At 46.6% G+C, this 19,497-nt stretch overlaps 1 protein-coding gene and 1 pseudogene across 3 annotated transcripts in view; one reads left to right on the forward strand and one right to left on the reverse strand.

Moving 5' to 3' along the window:
* Positions 1-19,497, reverse strand: part of ABCA4 (ATP binding cassette subfamily A member 4) — a 128,485-nt gene that overhangs the window by 47,728 nt on the left and 61,260 nt on the right. For both annotated transcript variants that reach the window (XM_050807257.1, XM_050807247.1), the window contains exons 15-23: positions 16,922-17,143; positions 15,438-15,642; positions 11,852-11,917; positions 8,922-9,011; positions 7,046-7,220; positions 4,690-4,821; positions 3,397-3,536; positions 2,821-2,958; positions 1,280-1,473 (exon numbers count right to left, since the gene is read on the reverse strand). In XM_050807257.1, the coding sequence (XP_050663214.1) occupies positions 1,280-1,473; positions 2,821-2,958; positions 3,397-3,536; positions 4,690-4,821; positions 7,046-7,220; positions 8,922-9,011; positions 11,852-11,917; positions 15,438-15,642; positions 16,922-17,143 (1,362 nt within the window). The remainder of the gene's footprint in view (positions 1-1,279; positions 1,474-2,820; positions 2,959-3,396; positions 3,537-4,689; positions 4,822-7,045; positions 7,221-8,921; positions 9,012-11,851; positions 11,918-15,437; positions 15,643-16,921; positions 17,144-19,497) is intronic.
* LOC126964281 (60S ribosomal protein L21-like) lies at positions 98-719 on the forward strand (annotated as a pseudogene). The gene has a single exon (XR_007729335.1). The product of XR_007729335.1 is annotated as a 60S ribosomal protein L21-like (transcript).

A 19,497-nucleotide genomic window follows, 5' to 3' on the forward strand; every position in this document is an offset into this window, starting at 1 on the left:
TTGAATGTGAGCGATGCCTGTTCTTAAGAAGCCCAGAGCACATTTATAATACTTTATCTCATTTATCTTCACATCCCTAAGAAGCAGAAGCAGAGGTCATCAGCTTCATTTAACATGTGAAGAAGAAAAAAAAAAAAAAAAAAATAAGGAGGGCCTTTCAGCCAAAACCGCCATCTTCCAGTAATTCGCCAAAATGATGAACACAAAGGGAAAGAGGAGAGGCAGCCGATATGTGTTCTCTAGGCCTTTTAGAAAACATGGAGTTGTTCCTTTGGCCACGTATATGTGAATCTATAAGAAAGGTGTAGACATCAAGGGAATGGGTACTGTTCAAAAAGGAATGCCCCACAAGTGTTACCATGGCAAAACTGGAAGAGTCTACAATGTTACCCAGCATGCTGTTGGCATTGTTGTAAACAAACATGTTAAGGGCAAGATTCTTGCCAAGAGAATTAATGTGCGTATTGAGCACATTAAGCACTCTAAGAGCCGAGATGGCTTCCTGAAACGCGTGAAGGAAAATGATCAGAAAAAGAAAGAAGCCAAAGAGAAAGGTACCTGGGTTCCACTGAAGCGCCAGCCTGCTCCACCCAGAGAAGCACACTTTGTGAGAACCAATGGGAAGGAGCCTGAGCTGCTGGAACCTATTCCCTGTGAATTCATGGCATACTAGGTGTTAAAAAAAAAAAAAAAGACCTCTGGACTGGAAAAAAAATAAGGAGGAATTAAATAATTTGCCTAGGATGACACAGTTTGTCCACTTGGCAGCACAGACATAAAACTGGGTCTCCTGATATGCTGAAGTGGTCTCCGTTGGTTGGTATATTTTGGCTTCATCATTTTTATGTTATAGCACCCAAGGAGGCCTCCTCTTAGCCTTCACTTGCCACTGAAATTCAGGTTTAATTAGGGAATATGAATGTTGAAATGAAAAAAGAACGAAGTTTAACCAATTGCTCTTAAAACAGCCTAACCTTACAAAATAAGACACTCACTTCTACGTTGCACCAAATCACATCTGAAGCTTGGGATCCTGGTGTGTAATCTGGCATGTAATAATTGCAGACCATTTAAAGCTAGTTGTTTCATTTTGGCTAAAGCATCTCTGTAGGAGAAGGCTTCAGAATATGTTCATCGAAATCTTCTGCAAATGGTCCCAGAACAAAGACACCGATTCTGATGACGAGAGCCTGTGTGAGTAGCCCTGTCTGGAGTGGTAGCCCCGTGCTGTGTGCTCCTTCTCACCCAGGCCAGGGTCCTTCCCTGGGCAGACACCTACCTCACTGCCTTTCCTTTGGCTCTGGATGTTTTTCATCTTGCGCACCAAGGTTAAGTACAAGCCCGTGCCAAAGCAGTTCTTCAGGAAAAGCGGGGTGCCTGAGCAGTAGAGCCTTCCCTGGGCAATGATGGCAATGCGATCCCCAAGGAGGTCGGCCTCGTCCATATGGTGAGTTGACATGATGATGGTTCTGCCTGCAAGGTAGGGGCCAGGGCAATCACCAGCCCTGCCCTGGGTTAGGTGTGGTTGGTAAAGGGTGTACAGCAATTTCCTAGCTACATAGTTGCAAAAATCAGGAGTTAACTAAAAAAAATCCAAGGGAACTAATTCAGAAGCAAATTCCAGGATATTAGAACAATAATAACTAACATTTCATAGCATCCTACACACTGTAAGGCATTGCCACACACAGTGTCTCTGCATCCAGCATAGGACCTGATTCAAATAAATCTCCATATTAGGGGCTTATGTATTATGGTCAGCATCTAGTGAGTTTCATACGTACATTTTCTGGATCATTAAGCTTTGGATTTATAATCTTCATAAAGAACACAGACGTGCATACTCTCCCTAACTGGAGATGTCATTAAAAGGAAACAGCAGGCCAGATGCGGTGGCTCACGCCTGTAATCCCAGCACTTTGGGAAGCCGAGGTGGGCAGATCATCTGAGGTCAGGAGATCAAGACCATCCTGGCTAACACGGTGAAACCCCATCTCTACCAAAAATACAAAAACCATTAGCCGGGCATGGTGGCAGGCGCCTGTAGTCCCAGCTACTCGGGAGGCTGAGGCAGGAGAATGGTGTGAACCTGGGAGGCGGAGCTTGCAGTGAGTGGAGATCATACCACTGCACTCCAGCCTGGGCGACAGAGCGAGACTCTGTCTCACAAAAAAAAAAAAAAAAAAAAAAAAAAATTTGAAGAAGAAAACAGCAATGAAGATTCCAGGATGACAAACCCTCAGAGAAAGGCACAGGGCAATGCTGTGTGAGTAGAGTGAGGGGAAAGCTCTGGCTCGATCATGGGGTTGAACCATGCTATTAACCTCTATGGGCACTCAGCTCTGCCTGCTATGTCTTCCAATCTGAGCCCCTTGTCTGAGAGGTGCCATGACAGAGGAGCCACTTCCATCTGCGGCCATCCTCTGGAGCACCGAATGCCACCAGGTCACCTTCACACTGGTCCTAAGTGGTCATCTGACAGCTATGGAGCTTCTAGGTATGTTTGCAGGTGACCTGGGTCCCCATGGTCAGAGAGGACTTTCACCTAGAGTAGCATCCATCATTCCAGACAGAAGGGCTGCAGGTCGAGAGAATTTTCTGAAATATTTTCGGAAGTAGGTTGCCTCATCAATGATTCCCTGTTTATGTTTTTAAAAACCTCAGGGGGCTTTAGTTGGAACTTAGATTCACCAAGTCACTGACAAACCCCCTTCTAAGTGTAGCCATGGTGGTTCCTGTACTCAGCTATGCCAGGTGAGAGAGTGGGGACCACAGGTAGAGCCACAGTGAGAGCCCAGGAGACTGAGCAGTGGCTGTTACCTGAGCGATACTTCAGGAGCAGGTCCCAGATCGAGCGTCTTGAGTAAGGGTCCACCCCAGAGGTGGGTTCGTCCAGAATCACCACCTTGGCATCTCCCACAAAGGCAATGGCGACTGACAGCTTTCTCTGCATGCCACCTGGAGGCACAAGAAGGATGGGAGAGTTAAGGGACTGTGGAGGGTGGGGACGAGAAAGGCCCAGGGCCAGTGGCATTGTGGGGGCACCCTAATCCAGCAGCGGTTTGATGCTGCCTCTTAGATGTTCATAGCGTTCAAAGCCCTAATACTGTTGAGGCTTTGTAAATGCAGAAAGGGCAACCATCGCCTCCTTGGATCAGACCCTTTGAAGACTGTTCAAACACATCAACTTCAGGACAAATAAAACCCAGGCTGCTATGAGACACTGCTCTGCAGGGATAATGCTCTGGGGGCTGCTTTTAGATTTTTTGGGGTAACTTCACAGAGATGTTCCCACCCTTAGAAGCTCTCCTGCTCCAAGCCTCCCCTGCCTCCTGGGTGCACTGGGAAGTCATGGATTTGCCATCTGTGGCCCTGTCTCCATCCAACTCCCAGCACCTGATAGATCCTGAGCCTCTTCATTCCGCTTGTGGTGGAGACCTGTGTCCTCCAACATGGCCTCCATCTCCAGCTGGGCCTCCTCCCAGGACTTTCCTTTCAGCTGGGCATAGAACAGTATGTGCTCAGCCACCGTGAGGCTAGGAGGACGGGACAACAAGAAAAGCAATGGCTCAGCACTTCCACTTCTAGCAGCCGATCTTACAGAAATAATTGAGGACAAGTATTCTTGATTTAGCAATCAAGATGCTCAGTGCAGTGGTGTTTATGATACAAAACAAAAATAGCAGACCCTGCTTAAATAGCTAATAAGAGGATGGCTTACATGGTTCATTCATACAATGGAATAGTCTGTAAATATTAAATATTATTTTATAGAAGAATATGTAATGACATGAAAGATGTTCATGATATCTTATGTTTAAAAAAGCAATCCTTTTTTGAAAAAAATGTCAGGTTATAAAATTGTATGCATAGTTTTACTATTCTTTATAATTTTAAAGTATATGTGTTTATCTATCTATACATGTATAGGAGAAAGTTCTAAAAAATTATATACCAATATGTTAACAGTGGTTATCTCTGAGTAGTGAAATTACAGGTGACTTTTATTTTCGATTTTTTGTTTACCTATATTTCCTTCCTCCCTCCTTCCCTTTCCTTCCTCCTTCCCCTTCCCTTTTCTTCCCTTCCCTCCCCTCCCTTCATCCCCTCCCTCTCTCCCTTTCTTTTTTCCTTCACTCCTTCCTTCCTTCTTCCTCCTTCCTTCCTTTCTTACTTCCTTCCTTTTCTTCCTCCCTCCCTCCCTTCCTTCCTCCCTTCCTTTTTTTTCTTTCACAATGACTACGCATAGCTTCTTAGATAAGAAATAAAAGATACCTTATTGGGGGAAAAAAGTAACTGAAAAGCCCCCTGAAAAGTTTGCCTTTCATGCCGTGGCTTACACAGGAAAAAGGAACAGTGGTACTCCTGTCTTTGGTCCCTGAAAGGAAGTACTTCAGGGCTGCAGAAGGGGCTAGGGGATCAATCAGCTGCTCTGTCAGAGTGAAGGCAGCCTCACCCTTCTGAGGGGGGAGCCCTCAGCTCTGAGCAGCAGAGCCAGAGTCCCATATTCTGAGGGACAATTCTCACTACAAGTAGGACAAAGGACCTTAAACACAGGGGAAACCAAATAAGAGTCTGTATCTCTGCCTGTGCCCAGGCCCAGCACCCCTGAGCTGGGCTCTAGAAAAGTGTGCTGGGGGCAGAGGTGAGGAGACGGGATGGGGAGGTCTCAGTTCCTGCGTTGCTTACTGGTGGAACAGGATGTTGTGCTGTGGACACATGCCAAGGCTCTGCCGGATTGCATCCAGGCTGGTTTCAATGTCCCTTCCCCCAACGAGCACAGTCCCAGAGGTTGGTGGCAACAGACCCGTCAGGATGGACCTGCGGAACACAGGAGTCAGTGGCAGAAGAGATGGCCTTTAGCAACATGCCTTAGGAGGGCCGCCCCACACCGTGTTCAGTGAGAACTCTCACTGGATTCCTGCCTGAGCTGTCAATCAAACCCAAACTGCTATTAGCTGTGGGGCCCCCTTAGCACCAGCGTGTGCATCCAGGCCCTAATGCAGAGGGCCACCTCGGCCGTCCTTCTCTGCTACTTATTTCCTGGGGCTCCCAGGCCAACGCTGAGGGCCTCTGGGATTCCCAGCCTCAGAATGTTCATGTGCAGTCACAGGTATCCCCAGCTCAGCCATCACGGAGCCTAGTGTTGGAGAGGATCAATAAAAGATGTTTGGTGCATGACTCAAGGCTTTGCCTCTTGGGTGAGCAGTCATGGCTATTGAAAAGCCAGGTGTCATCATCATAAAGCCAGGTAAGGTCTTGATGAAGGCGATAACTAAGCAGTCCTAGGTATTTGTTGATTAACTGATGGAAGCCAGGCATGGGAATTACCACCATCAGTATTAGCTTTGGATCCAAAACATAAAAAGCCCAAGAGCAACGGTGGGCATTTTTTTTTTTTTTTTTTTAAATGGGAACTATGACTCCCATGTCCCTAGGTTGTTGTAAGGCTTAAATGAGTTAATACACTTACAACATTAGAACAGAGCCAGCATAAAGTAAAACTCAAAAATATGATTACTGTTAGTATTAAACACTGTTTTAACCCCCGGGGGAAGTTGCATGTCAGCAGCTGATGAAGTAATGTGTTTGCCTTTGCGGAGCCCTGGGGTGCTGGACTTTGCTTCCAGCTCTCTGACCGTATCAGTTAGCACGGAGAGACATCAGATGGATGCAGGACCACCACACCCAGCTCTGTCCCTGAGTTCTGATACCATCTCAGGCTATCTGAACTTGTCCTGATGGAGAAGCTGAAATCTCCGTGGATCAACCACTAGAGGGAAACAGAACCAAATAGAATGGCACCGGCCGCACATTCCATTCACACTGAACCGCCCTAGAGAACATTCCATCACAGGGTGTACACACTGCTGTTCCTTCCTGGGGTTCTCCAAAGGACGTGAAGACTGTGTCACGTGGGTTCACTGCCCCCTGCGAGGTCCATGTCTGCTGCTCCTTGGGAAACCATGGCGGGCCCTGTTCTCCTCTCAGCAGATGGCGCTCGGGTCCCTTGGAGGACAGTGGGACGCCTGCGGAGCTGACAGGTCCACGCAGAGCCCTTCGCCTTCCGTGCCCTGACCTTCTGTTGCCAGGCGGTTACTCCACAGGCCCCTCTAGAGACTGATTTTTTTTTTTTTTTTTTACTTTCTCCAGAACTACCACTAACCCTCATCAGCTGATGTTGAAGCCTGCCTAATGATTGGCAGGAAAAGGAATTTTCCTTGAAAATAGCAGGACTCTGCCTGGTGTGGTGGCTCATGCCTGTAATCCCAGCACTTTGGGAAGCTGAAGTGGGCAGATCACCTGAGGTCAGGAGTTTGAGACCAGCCTGGCCAACATGGTGAAACCCTGTCTCTACTAAAAAAAAAAAAAAAAAAAAAAAAAAAAAAAAGATACAAAAATTAGCTGGGTGTGGTGGTATGCACCTGTAGTCCCACCAACTTGGGAGGCTGAGGTGGGAGAATCGCTTGATCCTGGGAGGTGGAGGTTGCAGTGAGCCAAGATCGCACCACTGCACTCACCACTGCACTCCAGCATGGATAATGGAGTGAGACACTGTCTCAAAAAAAAAAAAAAAAAAAAAAAAAAAAAAGAAAGCAAAGAAAAGAGAAAGGAAATAGGGAAATAGCAGGATTCTATAGCTTCCGTGCATGTGGTGACAGTGGCCATGACTTGATCACCACCATGGACTGTTGGGATGGGGGAAAGACTCAAGGTGTGAGAAACAAGAGGCAACCGTGGTGCCTGGCTTTTGCCCCCACTGAGCCATGACAATTCGGTGGCCTCAGGAAAGTCACTTCAACTCTCTGAATGAATGTCCACTTCCCCGGCACACAAAAGGGGCAATAAACTTATTCTACCTCCCCCTCAAGAGAATACATATGAGTGAGCTTTGAATACTGCAGCAAGCTTTTACACATTCTTGGGGCCACAAATATTTGTCACTAAACTTTGTGGGAAAGAGGAGACAGCCGCTGACAGGGAAAGACTAAGCCAGGAAATGACAGGCTAGCACGGCAGCCAGCTTCTCTGCTGGAAGACTCACAAGGTGGTGGTTTTCCCTGCTCCATTGTGGCCGAGGAATGCGGTGATCTGGTTCTCGTAGAAGGTGATGTTCAGACGGTCCACAGCTGGCCGGCCATAGGGCTCAAAAATCTTCACCAGATTCTTCACACATACCCCAGGAACCCACCCTGGATGCTCGCGTTCAAAGAAGGAGTCTTGGAGGAAAATAATGAACATGATGTAAACATAATGCCTAATTACACGGCCCCAGGGCTTTTCCTCCAGACCTTGTCTTCTGCCTGTAACATCACCTGCCCCTGTAGACTGCAGAATAATAATAGTAATAATAGCATCAAACATTTATATAGCACCTCCTATATGCTAGGCACTGCTTCAACTGCTTTACACAAATTACCTCAATGTACTTTCATAACAGTCCTAAGGTGTAAACATTTATTAGGCACATTTCCATAGCCGAGGAAACCTCAGACACAGAGACATCAACTCTCCTATTAAGGACACATAGGCATGAGTGGCAGAGTCGGCATTTGAACCCAGAGCCCACGCTCATCAGAGTGCACTCACTGTCTATAGGGAGAGTTGACCCCAAGCTCAACCTTGGTCCTAGGCCCTCATTGCCAACAGTCCATGGGGCATTTCCTCATGAATTTCTGGAAGCGGCTTAGGCTCTTCATCTTCCCAAAACAACATCTGCTTTCAGACTCTCCCATGACCTTTTCTGGACCGCCATTCTCCTAGTCACCTTGGCTTGAATCTTTGAGTTGACTCTGACTAAGGCTTCTTGCTCCTCAGAACTCCCAGAGTTTTCCAATTAGGTGGGTAGGGCAGTCCACGCTTCCCCATCACCATCCCTCAAATCCCACTCCCCTCCTTCCTCCTCCCATGCGCCCTCCACTGCAGACCCTCACCTAGTGCTCTCACTTCTCCCTCACCTCCCGTCTCTCACTGCTTCATTTCACCCTATATGGCACAGCTTAATTTGTCATCTTAATACTGTAGCTCTAAGCATTTGTTTCCCTAGGGGGAGAAATTCCACTGTTTCTTCTGTCTGTGCCACCTGGCCTTGCCTGCAACTGAGGTGGAATCAGTCCCCAGCCTCCTGATTTCAGCCTCGACTTTCCACTGTGGGAGGAGGATCTGCCCAGAGGCATGGTGTACTACAGTGGGCAGTGGTGGGCTGGAGGGATAAAAGCCAGACCCTCTCCTGCCCTGTCAGGCAGAGCCCGGGGGCTGTGCTGCCTGTCTAAACCCAGAGCATTTTGGCCACAGAGAAATGCATATGCTTAGGGAATGAAAAGCCTTGGGAAAAATACAGAACTAGTTTAAGAGAGAAGATGAGGGCAGCAAAAGCCAGGAAAAACACAACTTGTAAACCTGGGTCATCAGTTTAGGGATTATTAGGTAACTTCCACTGTCAGGAAAGGCTTCTGATGGTTTCAATGAATGGCCTTCTAGATTTGTAAGCCGTAAGTGAAGTGTAGTCAGCTCCCCTGGAGTCTCTTTCCCCCTGGACACAGAAGCATTTATTTTTGTCTTTCCTTATAGCTCATATCCGCTTTAAGTCCCAGTGACCAAAGTTATTGTTCTTGCTAAATCCTCGGAAGTCAGCACATTTGTGCAACCCACTTGGGATTTGCCTAACAAGGGCACAGGCACACTACATAGTTGGTATTTGCTTTCTCCAGGAAATATGCGCTAATGTCTGGGCTGAACCATTCATTCCACACACATGCAGATGGACCTCTGAGAAGCGATCTGGTTTAACACTTGTTAACAGAGAGAGTCAGTTTCCTGGGCTTCTTTCCACCCTTGCCATGAGATGTTTTGCTCTGGCCCTCTGCAGTGCTTAGAGCCTTTTCCTCGCCTCTGCTGTGCATTCTTTATTGGGGTTTTACCGTGTATTCCTTCTGGGTGTTCCGGATCCTCCGTTTCCTCTGTTAGGGGCTCGGTCTTTTCCAGGGCTCTTTCTTCTCTGGTTGAACACCCTGCACCAATCAGAAGCCACTGTTACTCTACCTCCGGGAGCTGAGAACCAGCAAAGGCAGGAAAGGAGGGGAGAGGTACGGGGAGCAAATGAGTTTCCTAGCCAGCCTCTGACCTGCTTTAGGGCTGTGAGGTACTCAAGCATGATCGCACAATCTTTGCCAGTCCCAGAGGAAGATTTGTAACAGGAGCTTCAGACTTGGAGAGTTTCACCTCCTCCTCTCAAGGTGCCAGGAGGAGCCCACAGTTTCAGAAACTGTGATTTTTAAAAAATTAAGAAAACCAGTTTTGAATTTGAAATGAGTTAATTTTCTTTAGCCCATCACTGGTCCATTTTACTCCAATCCAAAACATGTGAAAGTCATGGCGAACCTTGAGTAAAAGTCTATTCAGGGGCCAGATGTGGTGGCTCACCCCTGTAATCCCAGCACTTTGGGAGGCCAAGGCCGGCAGATCACAAGGTCAGGAGTTTGAGACCAGTCTGACCAACATGGTGAAATCCCGTATCTACTAAAAATAAAAAAATTAGCCGGGTGTGGTGGTGCTCACCTGTGATCCCAGCTACTCAGGAGGCTGAGGCAGGAGAATCACTTGAACCCGGGAGGCGGAGGTTGCAGTGAGCCAAGATAGCGCCACTGCACTCCAGCCTGGGCAACAGAGTGAGACTCTGTCTCAAAAAACAAAAACATAAACAAAGTCTATTCAAAGTGCTATGACGGCCAGCCAGCTTAAACTACAGCTTGAGAAATGGTTTACCTGAGAAATTCACCTAGATGGGCATTTAAGTATCTTGGAATTAACACCAGGGTTGAGCCTGGTGATGGTATTAATACAAGCCTGGACAAATTGTGAAGTGTGGTATAAACACACACATTGCACACACACACACAGACACACACACACACAGACACTTTTTGGCAAACTTGGCATTTGGTTTAAAAAGACATCAGGACATCCTGGAAGGGGAAGAGAAGCAGAAGGACCAGTCGGTCTGCCAGACAGGAAGGCAGGGACAGGAGGAAACCACTGTCACCAAGCATCCAAGGGCTCTCGGCCTCAAGTGCACACACAAGAGCAGGGCGAGATTTCTCAATGCAACAGCCACCCAGGGCCCCTCTGTCCCCTGCCCTCTGAAAACGTGCAGGAAGTGTGCTGGAGCGGCAGGTAGTGGGCCCGGTGGTCAGGGACCTGCCGCCTCTAGTACTGTTCTTCTACTTCTGCTTCCTGAAGGACTTTTTTTTTTTTTTTTTGAGGCGGAGTCTGGCTCTCTTGCCTGAAGGACTTTTGAATCTATGCCCCACGGTTCCCTTGATCACTTTACTAGCTATCAAACTGCACAAATAGGTAATGAAATAGCAAGAGGAAACATCCTCTTAAAGAGTTTAATCACTGGAATGAGTTTCCTGCCAGGCAATATATGTGCAAGTTCCAGATTTTGTCCCAAGTGACCAATGGGGGAAGATACTGGCTGTCTCCTGGACTCCATTTTTTATTTTTTAATCTGTGAAAGGAGGGAGGTTGGGTAGAGACCCTCAGCTCTTTTCTGGTTTTGGAGAGTTTTCGAAATCCATTTCAGTCCAGCCTATGAGACAGGTGAAAAATATTTGCCTCCCGTTGGCAAACATATTTGTGATTCACTTTTGAAGGAGCATATTTTTCTTATGACTTCTTTTTTTCTTAAGAGGCAGAGTATCTGTTGGGATTGTAGAGAAAAAAAAAAAAATGCCCACAAGCCCTGATATTCATTGACATTAAAAACATTCTAGGAATACACCCCTGTGTTGAAATTTTTCATTTATTATATGATAATTTTATTATAGTAAACAATTAACAAGTTTACAGGTAGACAAGATGAATAAGCCAATACAATGAAAAAATCCTGAGCTGTTAAAGTGCTGTTGGTTTGACCCTGTGAAAACAAAAGCAAAAAAACAAAAGAAAAAAAAAAAAAAAAAAAAAACCTGGCCAAGCCTTTTAAAGGCCCTAGACTAATCCCCTAGAGAAAACAAACATCAATCTCAGTGCTTACAGGATAAGTCCTGGCCCAGGCCCAATAATACAAAGTAAAGAACAGGTAGGTGAGCAACAAACAGATGGGAGAGTACTTCCTTCACTTGCAGAGCCTCCCAGCTCTAGGGGAGCCCCCCCCCCGCTCACACTCTGGAATTTCTTTGCTTTCTCAAACCTCACAAAAGAGTCTGTTTTTCCCTGCTTCTAGAACTTTCTCTAGTTAGGCCTCCTGTTTGGTTCAGTAGTAAAGGTGCCTTTTACCTAAGATGTGTTGTGGGCAAATGCCCTTTCAGCCTTCTTCCCCACCCCTAAGAAAGATCAACACCGGGAGAATCTGAGGCATTACGGTGAAGATCAACAGCTCTGCCTCAGCCCCAGGAGGCGTCTGCATCTTGGGAGAATAAACTTACTTATATTTGGAAAAGGCAGAGAAGAATGAAAAGGCACGAGGAAGGCAGTGGGACACGAATGCAAAGGTTCCTTCATGATTCCCTGGATTTCTGCTTTATACTGAAAAGCTGCAAAAGTTCTTTGAACCCTGAAGTGGCTTGGCCTTTTTTAAATAGGGCAATTTAGTCTACTGGACAAAGTGTCCAGGACACAGGGCTTTATCCATGATCAGCCATTCATGATCACACAGGGCCCAGCGACTCGTGAAAGGTGGGCTCCCAGACGCTGCAATGCCTATCAAGGGGCAGAGTCCCAGAAGGCAGCTGACTCATCAGGAATCACACCGTTTACATAGAGGGCCACCTCTGTGACCCATGTGCATCCTGCACAGAGCCCAAGGAGCTGATTTCAAACATTCAGATTTGTGTTTTAAAGGACTCACCTTCACCGCCAAGCCAATACGACTCTTGCAGAAGAAAGTACCAAGGAAGCGGGGTTCCATAGTCTCCTAAAAATAAAAACAAATAAACAGAGAAGGTCGAAGGAGTCTCCCTATCCTACCTTACCGCAGTTCTATAAGATCCAGAGTTTATCTACCTCAAATTGTAACTACAGATATTTGTAGTTATCATTACACGGCTATTCTCAGGCTCCTAGAAAGACTTTTCCTTCCAACATATTTTTATCCACACGGTCATGTTTTTGGGGTGTTATAAGCAACAGCAAGACCAATAATCTTGGTTGACATTAGTTTTCCAAAAAAATGTTTCATGAGATTATTAAATCAAGTCCTTTTCCAGGAGTCAGATAATAATAATGGTGATCATCACTAACATGTACTGGATATTCTTTCTGTGGCAGGCATTGCTGTGAGTGCTTTCCATGTGTTAAATAATTTAAACCTCAAAACAATCCCAGGAGGTAGGTAGTAATATTATTCTTGTGAGAAAGGAAACTGAGGCACACGGAGCTTGAGCCATCTACCCCTGGTCACAGATAGTTGCCCCTGGTCACAGAGAGTTAAACAGAAATGTAGGAATTCCAACACAGGTAATCTAGTTCTAATGTCACTGTTTTTAACTCTACACCCCCACCCCTCATTCTGCTGGATCCACCAGGGTTCCAAGAAAAAGACCCCCAAATTTCTAGTCCAGTTCTCTTTGAAAGTTCTGCTCCCTACAAAATGTTGATTTTGTAGAATCATGGTCTCAGCTTTTTTTAAGAGTTGCCATATGTTTCATGGCCTTTGCTGCCATTGAACTGTCTATTCCTCGGGGCAGGTCTGGATCTTTATCTCCACTGCTCTATTCCCGGAACTTGGCCCTGCTGAGCCTCACACACATGTGCTGCTCAGTAAATAGCTGGTGAATAAATGAAAGCTTTAGCTTGGCTAAAATAAAACTTTTGAATTATGCACAAATTTCAATTTTAATCAACTAATTTTCATCTATTATATTTCTTTCCAACAGTCTAGTAGGATAGAAAAAACAGACTAAGTTCAAGTGTCTTGTTCAAAGTCACCGTCATGGGTTGAATTTGGTCTCCCTCCAAAAAGATATGTTGGGGTCTGTGACATAATACAAAATATACTTGGTCTTTGTTCCCAGCTCCTGTGCAGGGCACAGATCTCCTAAAACCCTTGGAATTTCCTGGCAGAAAGAAGTGTCTCTTTTTATTCATAATGAGCCCCTTCCTCCACCACATCTGAGTTTATGCTAATGATGTGACTCAGGGTAGAGCCCCAAGATAGCTGCAGTTTCTTGGGACTGGTCGCCAGAAAGACCACCCATGTGAAGAATGGAACTTTCAGTCCCAACCCCTCGACCTCCAGACATGTGAAGAATGGAACTTTCAGTCCCAACCCCTCGACCTCCAGACATGTGAAGAATGGAACTTTCAGTCCCAACCCCCAACCTCCAGTAGGGGAGTAGGGAGCTGGAGACAGGGTTATGAAAACTCTTGAACAACAAGATTTGGAGGACTTCTGGGTTGCTGAACACTTTGAGGTGCTGGGAGGGTGGTGTGTCTAGAGAAAGCATAGAAGCTCTGCCCCCAATCCCATACCGTGCTTCTCTTCCATGTGGCGGTTCCTGAGCTATATCCTTCATTTTAAAGCTGTGATTGTAAGTACAGGACTTTGGCAAAAGTGTGGGTAGCCTGGGCACCACATTTCCAGCTGGCATCTGAAGAGGGGCAGTCTTATGGGACTGAACCCGTGGGGTCTGTGTGAATTCTGGATAGTGTCAGAATCCAATTGAATTCTTGGACAACCCATTAATATAGGAGAATTGGTTGGTGCCAAAACAACAACAACAACAACAACAAAAACCAAAACACACATTTGGTGTCAGAAGTGGTGTCAAGAAAAAAGACACCAGAGCGCTAACCCCAGGTACCTCATAATGTGGCCTTGTTTAGGAACAGGGTCATTGCAGACGTGATTAGTTGAGATGAGGTCACATGGGAGCAAGATAGGCCCCTAATCCAGTCCAGCTGATGTCCTTATAAGATGGCCATGTAAGACAGGGAGAATGCCATGTGCAAATGAAGGATCAGAAGGGTGCATCTACAAGTCAAGGAGTGGCCAAGCACCTATAGGTTTCGGAGGGAGCATGGCCCTGCTAACACCTTGATTTTGGACTTCTAGCCTTCAGAGCTGTGAGATATAAATGGCTGTTGTCTAAGCCGTCCAGTTAGTGGTATTTTGTTATGGCAGCTCTAGTAAACGAATGCACCCATGCCACTAGGATGCAAACCCAGGCCTCCTGACCCAGTCTAGAGGCCTTCCTCCTATTGAGGGTGGCTGCCCACCTATTTCTGCCAACAAAGGCTACCCTGAGATGATCTGAGAGCTGTGGGTTTGTCCCTCCTCATGGACTGGACCAGCCTCACCGTCCCTTGCCTGCTCTTGGCTACAGCATCAAGAGCCAGGCATGGCTGCTATAGCACAAGAAGGCTGTCAGCTGACTTGGAGACCACTCAGATGAAGGTGAGGCAGCTCTAGTGAGCAGAAAATGCTAATTTGAAGGAAAATTTGATTTTCTACCAAGTAAATACACAACTGTGCAAACAGCCATTTTACAAAAGATGATTTTCCATGCTACAGAATAATTAGATATTTATTCAGTGCCACCAAAAGTCAGGCACTATTCTGGGCACTGGGACTGTCACAGTTAACAAAATAGACCACGTGCCTGCCCTCTGGGCTCATTTCTACTAAGGGCAGAGAGTCAGTAAATACATGCATAATAAGATACATCATCGTATCAGATGGTGAAGAATGTTCCTCAAAATAAAGTAGGGTAAGGGGATGGGAACCCTGAAGGAATGTTGTTTATAGAGCCATAGATATGTAGATCTCTTCAGTCTGGAAAGATCCCTGTGATAATGTGACATTTGAACAAAGACCTTAACAAAGTAAGGAAGCAAGCCTGCAGATCCGAGGGACGGGTTGGGGGCTCGGGGGAGAGAAACGTGCTTCTGGCATGAGAACAGCAGGTGGAAAGGCCCTGAAGAGGAAATGCACTTGGTGTATTAAACAGTCAGTAAGGAGGCCGACGTGGCTGGAGCAGAGGAACATGGAGGAGAAGGGAAAATCATGAGATGAGGAAGAAAGTTGGAGGCTAGATAATGAAGCATCTTGGAGGCCAGGGTTGAGACACCAGGTTTTACTCTGAACAAGAGGAAAAGCCAGTGGAGGCATTTGACAGAGAGGGCTGACACCATATGACCTTGATTCTGAAAGGATCTCCCTGAATACAGTGTGGAAAATGGACTGATGTGAGGTGGTAGTGGAAGGAAGAGGCTGGGATTGGGAAGGTTGGGTGGTGACAGGAGATCAGATTCTGGATTTGTTTCTCAAGTAAAGCCAGTAGGATTTGCTGGTGGATTTTTTACTTCTAGATTTAAACTTCAAATGCTGGTTCTGACAAAGAGCTTGGAAGCAATGAAATTTAAACTAGATGAATGGAGAGAGCTGGGGATCTGAAGAACTCAATTACCTTTACCCTATAGAGGGGGATGCTTACCTGGAAACACCTGGTCAAGGTACCAAGCGAGTAAGCCGTAGACAGCAGCATCAAGGAGCATCATCTGCATGGACATCAGGAAGCTGAATTCGTCCCCTTCCGTGGGACTGTTCCCGATGTTGCTCCACTGCAGCCCCAGGCCTTGCTCTTCAAAGCGAACCAGGTACTCAGTGCCAAATCCAAATGCCACCGGAGACAGCAGGCTCTGCAGTGAGGCAGAGAGGGCACAGAAAATGAGCAGTGCCTTTTATCCAATGCAACAGCACCCAGATGCCCTCAAGGTAGAGGGGAGGGCCAAAAGAGGGTCCCCATTGCCTCCCAGTGTAAGGTCACCTCAGGAGGGGTGAAGGCAGTCTTTCTCTAGACAGCTAGGGGGAGTTCAGAGTGTCTGTCTGCAAACAAGAGAGTCTCTAGCTATACAGTCACAAAAAACATGAAACAATTCTCAGCCCAGCCCTAACCCACAGTTGCGAGACCTATAGCTTCCTAGTGATCTATGTACCCAAGAAGGTGGCCTCAAAGTTCCATCTGCCTACTCAAGGATTACCAAAATAGCCCAGCTCTGCCCACAGATGAGTCATAAAGATTTCTTGCCACTAATCCATTGTGATCATTTTAGAAAATTGGGTGCTATAAATGGCAGCGATTGATTTCTTATTTAACCTAAGAAATGAAAGGCAGATGCCCTGACACCTCTGGAGCCTAATAAGTGTGAGTCGTGAGAACAAGTCAGACTTTCTGTCTTTTCCCAGCGAGGGCAGGTGGTCATCCCTTCTTGACTCTACAGCACAGAGACAGGGAGACTCCGGAGGACGAGGGGAACTGCACCCTCCAGGGCCAGAGGCTGATTAGAGGGTGGAAATGGCCCATTTGAAAACAATTAGAGAAAAGACAGTGCTCTTTGTCTGGGTCTGGGAATTGTGAACTAGGAAGTTTCTCAGGCCATCAGAAGTCAGTTTCTGGAGTCCTCTCCTGGCCGGCAAGCCTGACTGTGGACAGTCTCATTTCTGCACTTCTTTCTGCAAGCACTCGTAAAGCATGTTAAAGATACTTGTGGAAATACTCCAAGTTTGTTCTGAAGCAAAACAAAAACTTTTAATTAATGGAAACATCTCTTTAGACAGAGAGTAAAGTGGTGAGCTCCTTCCCTTCTGATTCTTCTCAAAGAGTGGGAAAGGAAAACCAGTGAAATGCGCTGCTAGCTCTCTCTTGTGAGTAAACCAAGGGACCCATGAGTTGAACTGGTTTTTTAATGACTTTCCAGGGCAGATGAATCAAGCAGGTGTGGTGAGCTCACTGTTGCATCGCTCAGGGTGAGGACTGCTCCCACTTTTGCCCCTGTACCTTTTAGCCTCACATGAACCTTTTAACCTTAGGTCAAAGGCAAAGTGGACGCCCTTAAAGGGCAGGCTGGGTCTTCAGGACTGCTACAGACCCTTCCAAGGAAACGTGTCATAGGACAGGGGCCAGCCCAAGGGCCTCACCACAGCCTTCTTCAGCTCAGCGGTCATGCGGTCCTGCCAGGCGAAGCACAGGATGTGTGGCAGGTAGAGGGTGAAATAGATGACGCCACTACAGGCTGCTGCCACACTGGCCTTGGAGAAGAAGGTGCTGAGCAGGAAGCATAGCATGATGGTGGCAGTGGAGAAAGCCAACAAGAACAGGAAGAGGATGAATGGGTCGCTGTAATGTAGGATTCTTCCATGCTGAAACCAAGAGGCCACGCGTCAGTAATGCCTCCCCTTGTCCGGATGCCTTCTCACTCTGCCCTAAAGGGCTCTCTCCCACGAGCCTGTTGTTACTGTCTAAATTTCTACAATGCACACTCCGTGCGCTGAGTTCCTTTAATCCTAGGAATGCCATTTTCCCTGGGAAGAGTAACACATTAGACTCCTATCAGTCATCAGTAATGTTAAAAAAAAATTAATTGGGAGACCATTAGGCTGAAACGGCCCCAGCATTCTGTGTTCCTACATCAGCAAACCAAAACCCAACTCAGAGAAAGTTAACTAGTCACAAACTGCCCACTACTTCTAATCAGGCACTTTCCATGTGAACCAATCAAATACTTGCTTTGTTTTTCTTTGTCTTGCTTCCCTACCCCTCAGAGGTGCCCTGAACCACTTGTGATCTGGAGCCTCCTGTGAATCACTGTTTGCTGGAATCAACTCTTTAACATTTTAATGTGCCTCAGTTTCTCTTTTAATAGTATTTATTAAGTGTTAAGTAAACAAATCCTCGGTGAGAAGAGTGGTAATGTGGAGAAATATGGCTGGGACAAGGGAGGAAGACCTGGGTAGGGCGTCTTGGAGCATCTCCAGGGCCCTGGATAAACCAGGTATATGGGAAACAAAAGAGGGAGATGGGAGGGGACTCCAGAGGAGCTTCGACGTTTTGCCTGGGGCCTGGCCTGCCCGATACCATCATCTGTACTTGATTTTCTGAGATTTGCTACCCACACAGGTGAAAACATCAGTAATTAATCCAAATCACTTGGAAGTGGATTGATCCTTCCCATCCATGAATATCACACAAATACATTTCCTAGCACCTGCTGGCAGTATTCAGTAACTTTCACATTAACCAATTAATCAACCACTTTGGCTATGTAGAAAATAGGACCAAACTAGCAACTTTCACTAGGGGAAATGCTATCCAATTGCACTATAGGATAAACTGAGATTGTCAAATGTATTAGACCTTCTTGGTTATCCTTTGCTGGAGGCATCCTATGAGGCAGTTTACTCTCTGAACACACAAGTGAGTACATAGAACTCATCCTGTGCTCTTCCCAGGAACATAAAGGAACAAATAGGTCCACGTCCTAAATGAGTTCTGATCAACTGGCAATAGTTCGCTGGAGTTTTGGGTTCCTCTCATAGAAAGGAGAGACCGATGGCAGTATCTGTGACGGGCATGCCAGAGCTGAGTGGAAAGAACGTGCGTTTTGTCTGCTGCGGCTGCCATTTCTCCTTTCTGCTCTCCTGCCTGTGGGTACTGACAGAACAGACTGAAAACAGACAAAACAAATGGCAAGGGGGGGGCGGGGCACAGAAGAGACCCATGCTTAACCAGAACCCAAATCAGAGGAAATCTAAATAAAAGTCTAGATTAGGACTCAGAGCTCCTGATTTTGTGCGTCACTCACATGCAGCTCCATAAAAATAAGTCCATGGCGAACATGTGGCTTTTGGATGGAATCACTTTAAGGTAGTTGTTGCAGTTCTCAGAAGAATGAAATCAATTTCTTTTTTATGTTTTTTTTTTTTAGACAGAGCTTTGCTCTGTTGCCCAGGCTAGAGTACAGTGATACAATATTGGTTCACTGCGACCTCCACCTCCTGGGTTCAAGAGATTCTCCTGCCTCAGCCTGCTGAGCAGCTGGGACTACAGGCATGTGCCACCACACCTGGCTAATTTTTGTATTTTTAGGAGAGGCGTGGTTTCACCATGTTGGCCAGACTGGTCTGGAACTCCTGACCTGAAGTGATCTGCCCGCCTCCATCTCCCAAAGTGTTGGGATTACAGGCGTGAGCCACTGCGCCCGGCCTGAAATCAATTTCTTTCTTTCTTTTTTTTTTTTGAGGCGGAGTTTCACTCCTGTTGCCCAGGCTGGAGTGCAATGCCACGATCTCGGCTCACGGCAACCTTCACCTCCCAGGTTCAAGCAATTCTCCTGCCTCAGCCTCCCTAGTAGCTGGGATTATAGGCACGTGCCACCAGGCCCAGCTAATTTTGTATTTTTAGTAGAGACGGTGTTTCTCCATGTTGGTCAGGCTGGTCTCGAACTCCCGACCTCAGGTGATCCACCCGCCTTGGCCTCCCAAAGTGCTGAGATTACAGGCATGAGCCACTGTGCCCGGCCTTGAAATCAATTTCTTATCCTTGCTCAAAACAAAGTCCCATAAACTTCTAGGACTTCTAGGACCACAAACTTCTAGGACTTTTCACTGACTTAAGCCAGAGGTGTAACTCACTCTGTGACCCTACAGTTTCACCAGCTGTGGCTTCCTCTGATGGCCACTTTTCTTTTTGTTTCTAATAGCTTGAATAACAAAGG

Source organism: Macaca thibetana, chromosome 1 (assembly GCF_024542745.1).
Source record: "Macaca thibetana thibetana isolate TM-01 chromosome 1, ASM2454274v1, whole genome shotgun sequence".
NCBI classification, from domain to species: Eukaryota; Metazoa; Chordata; class Mammalia; order Primates; family Cercopithecidae; genus Macaca; species Macaca thibetana.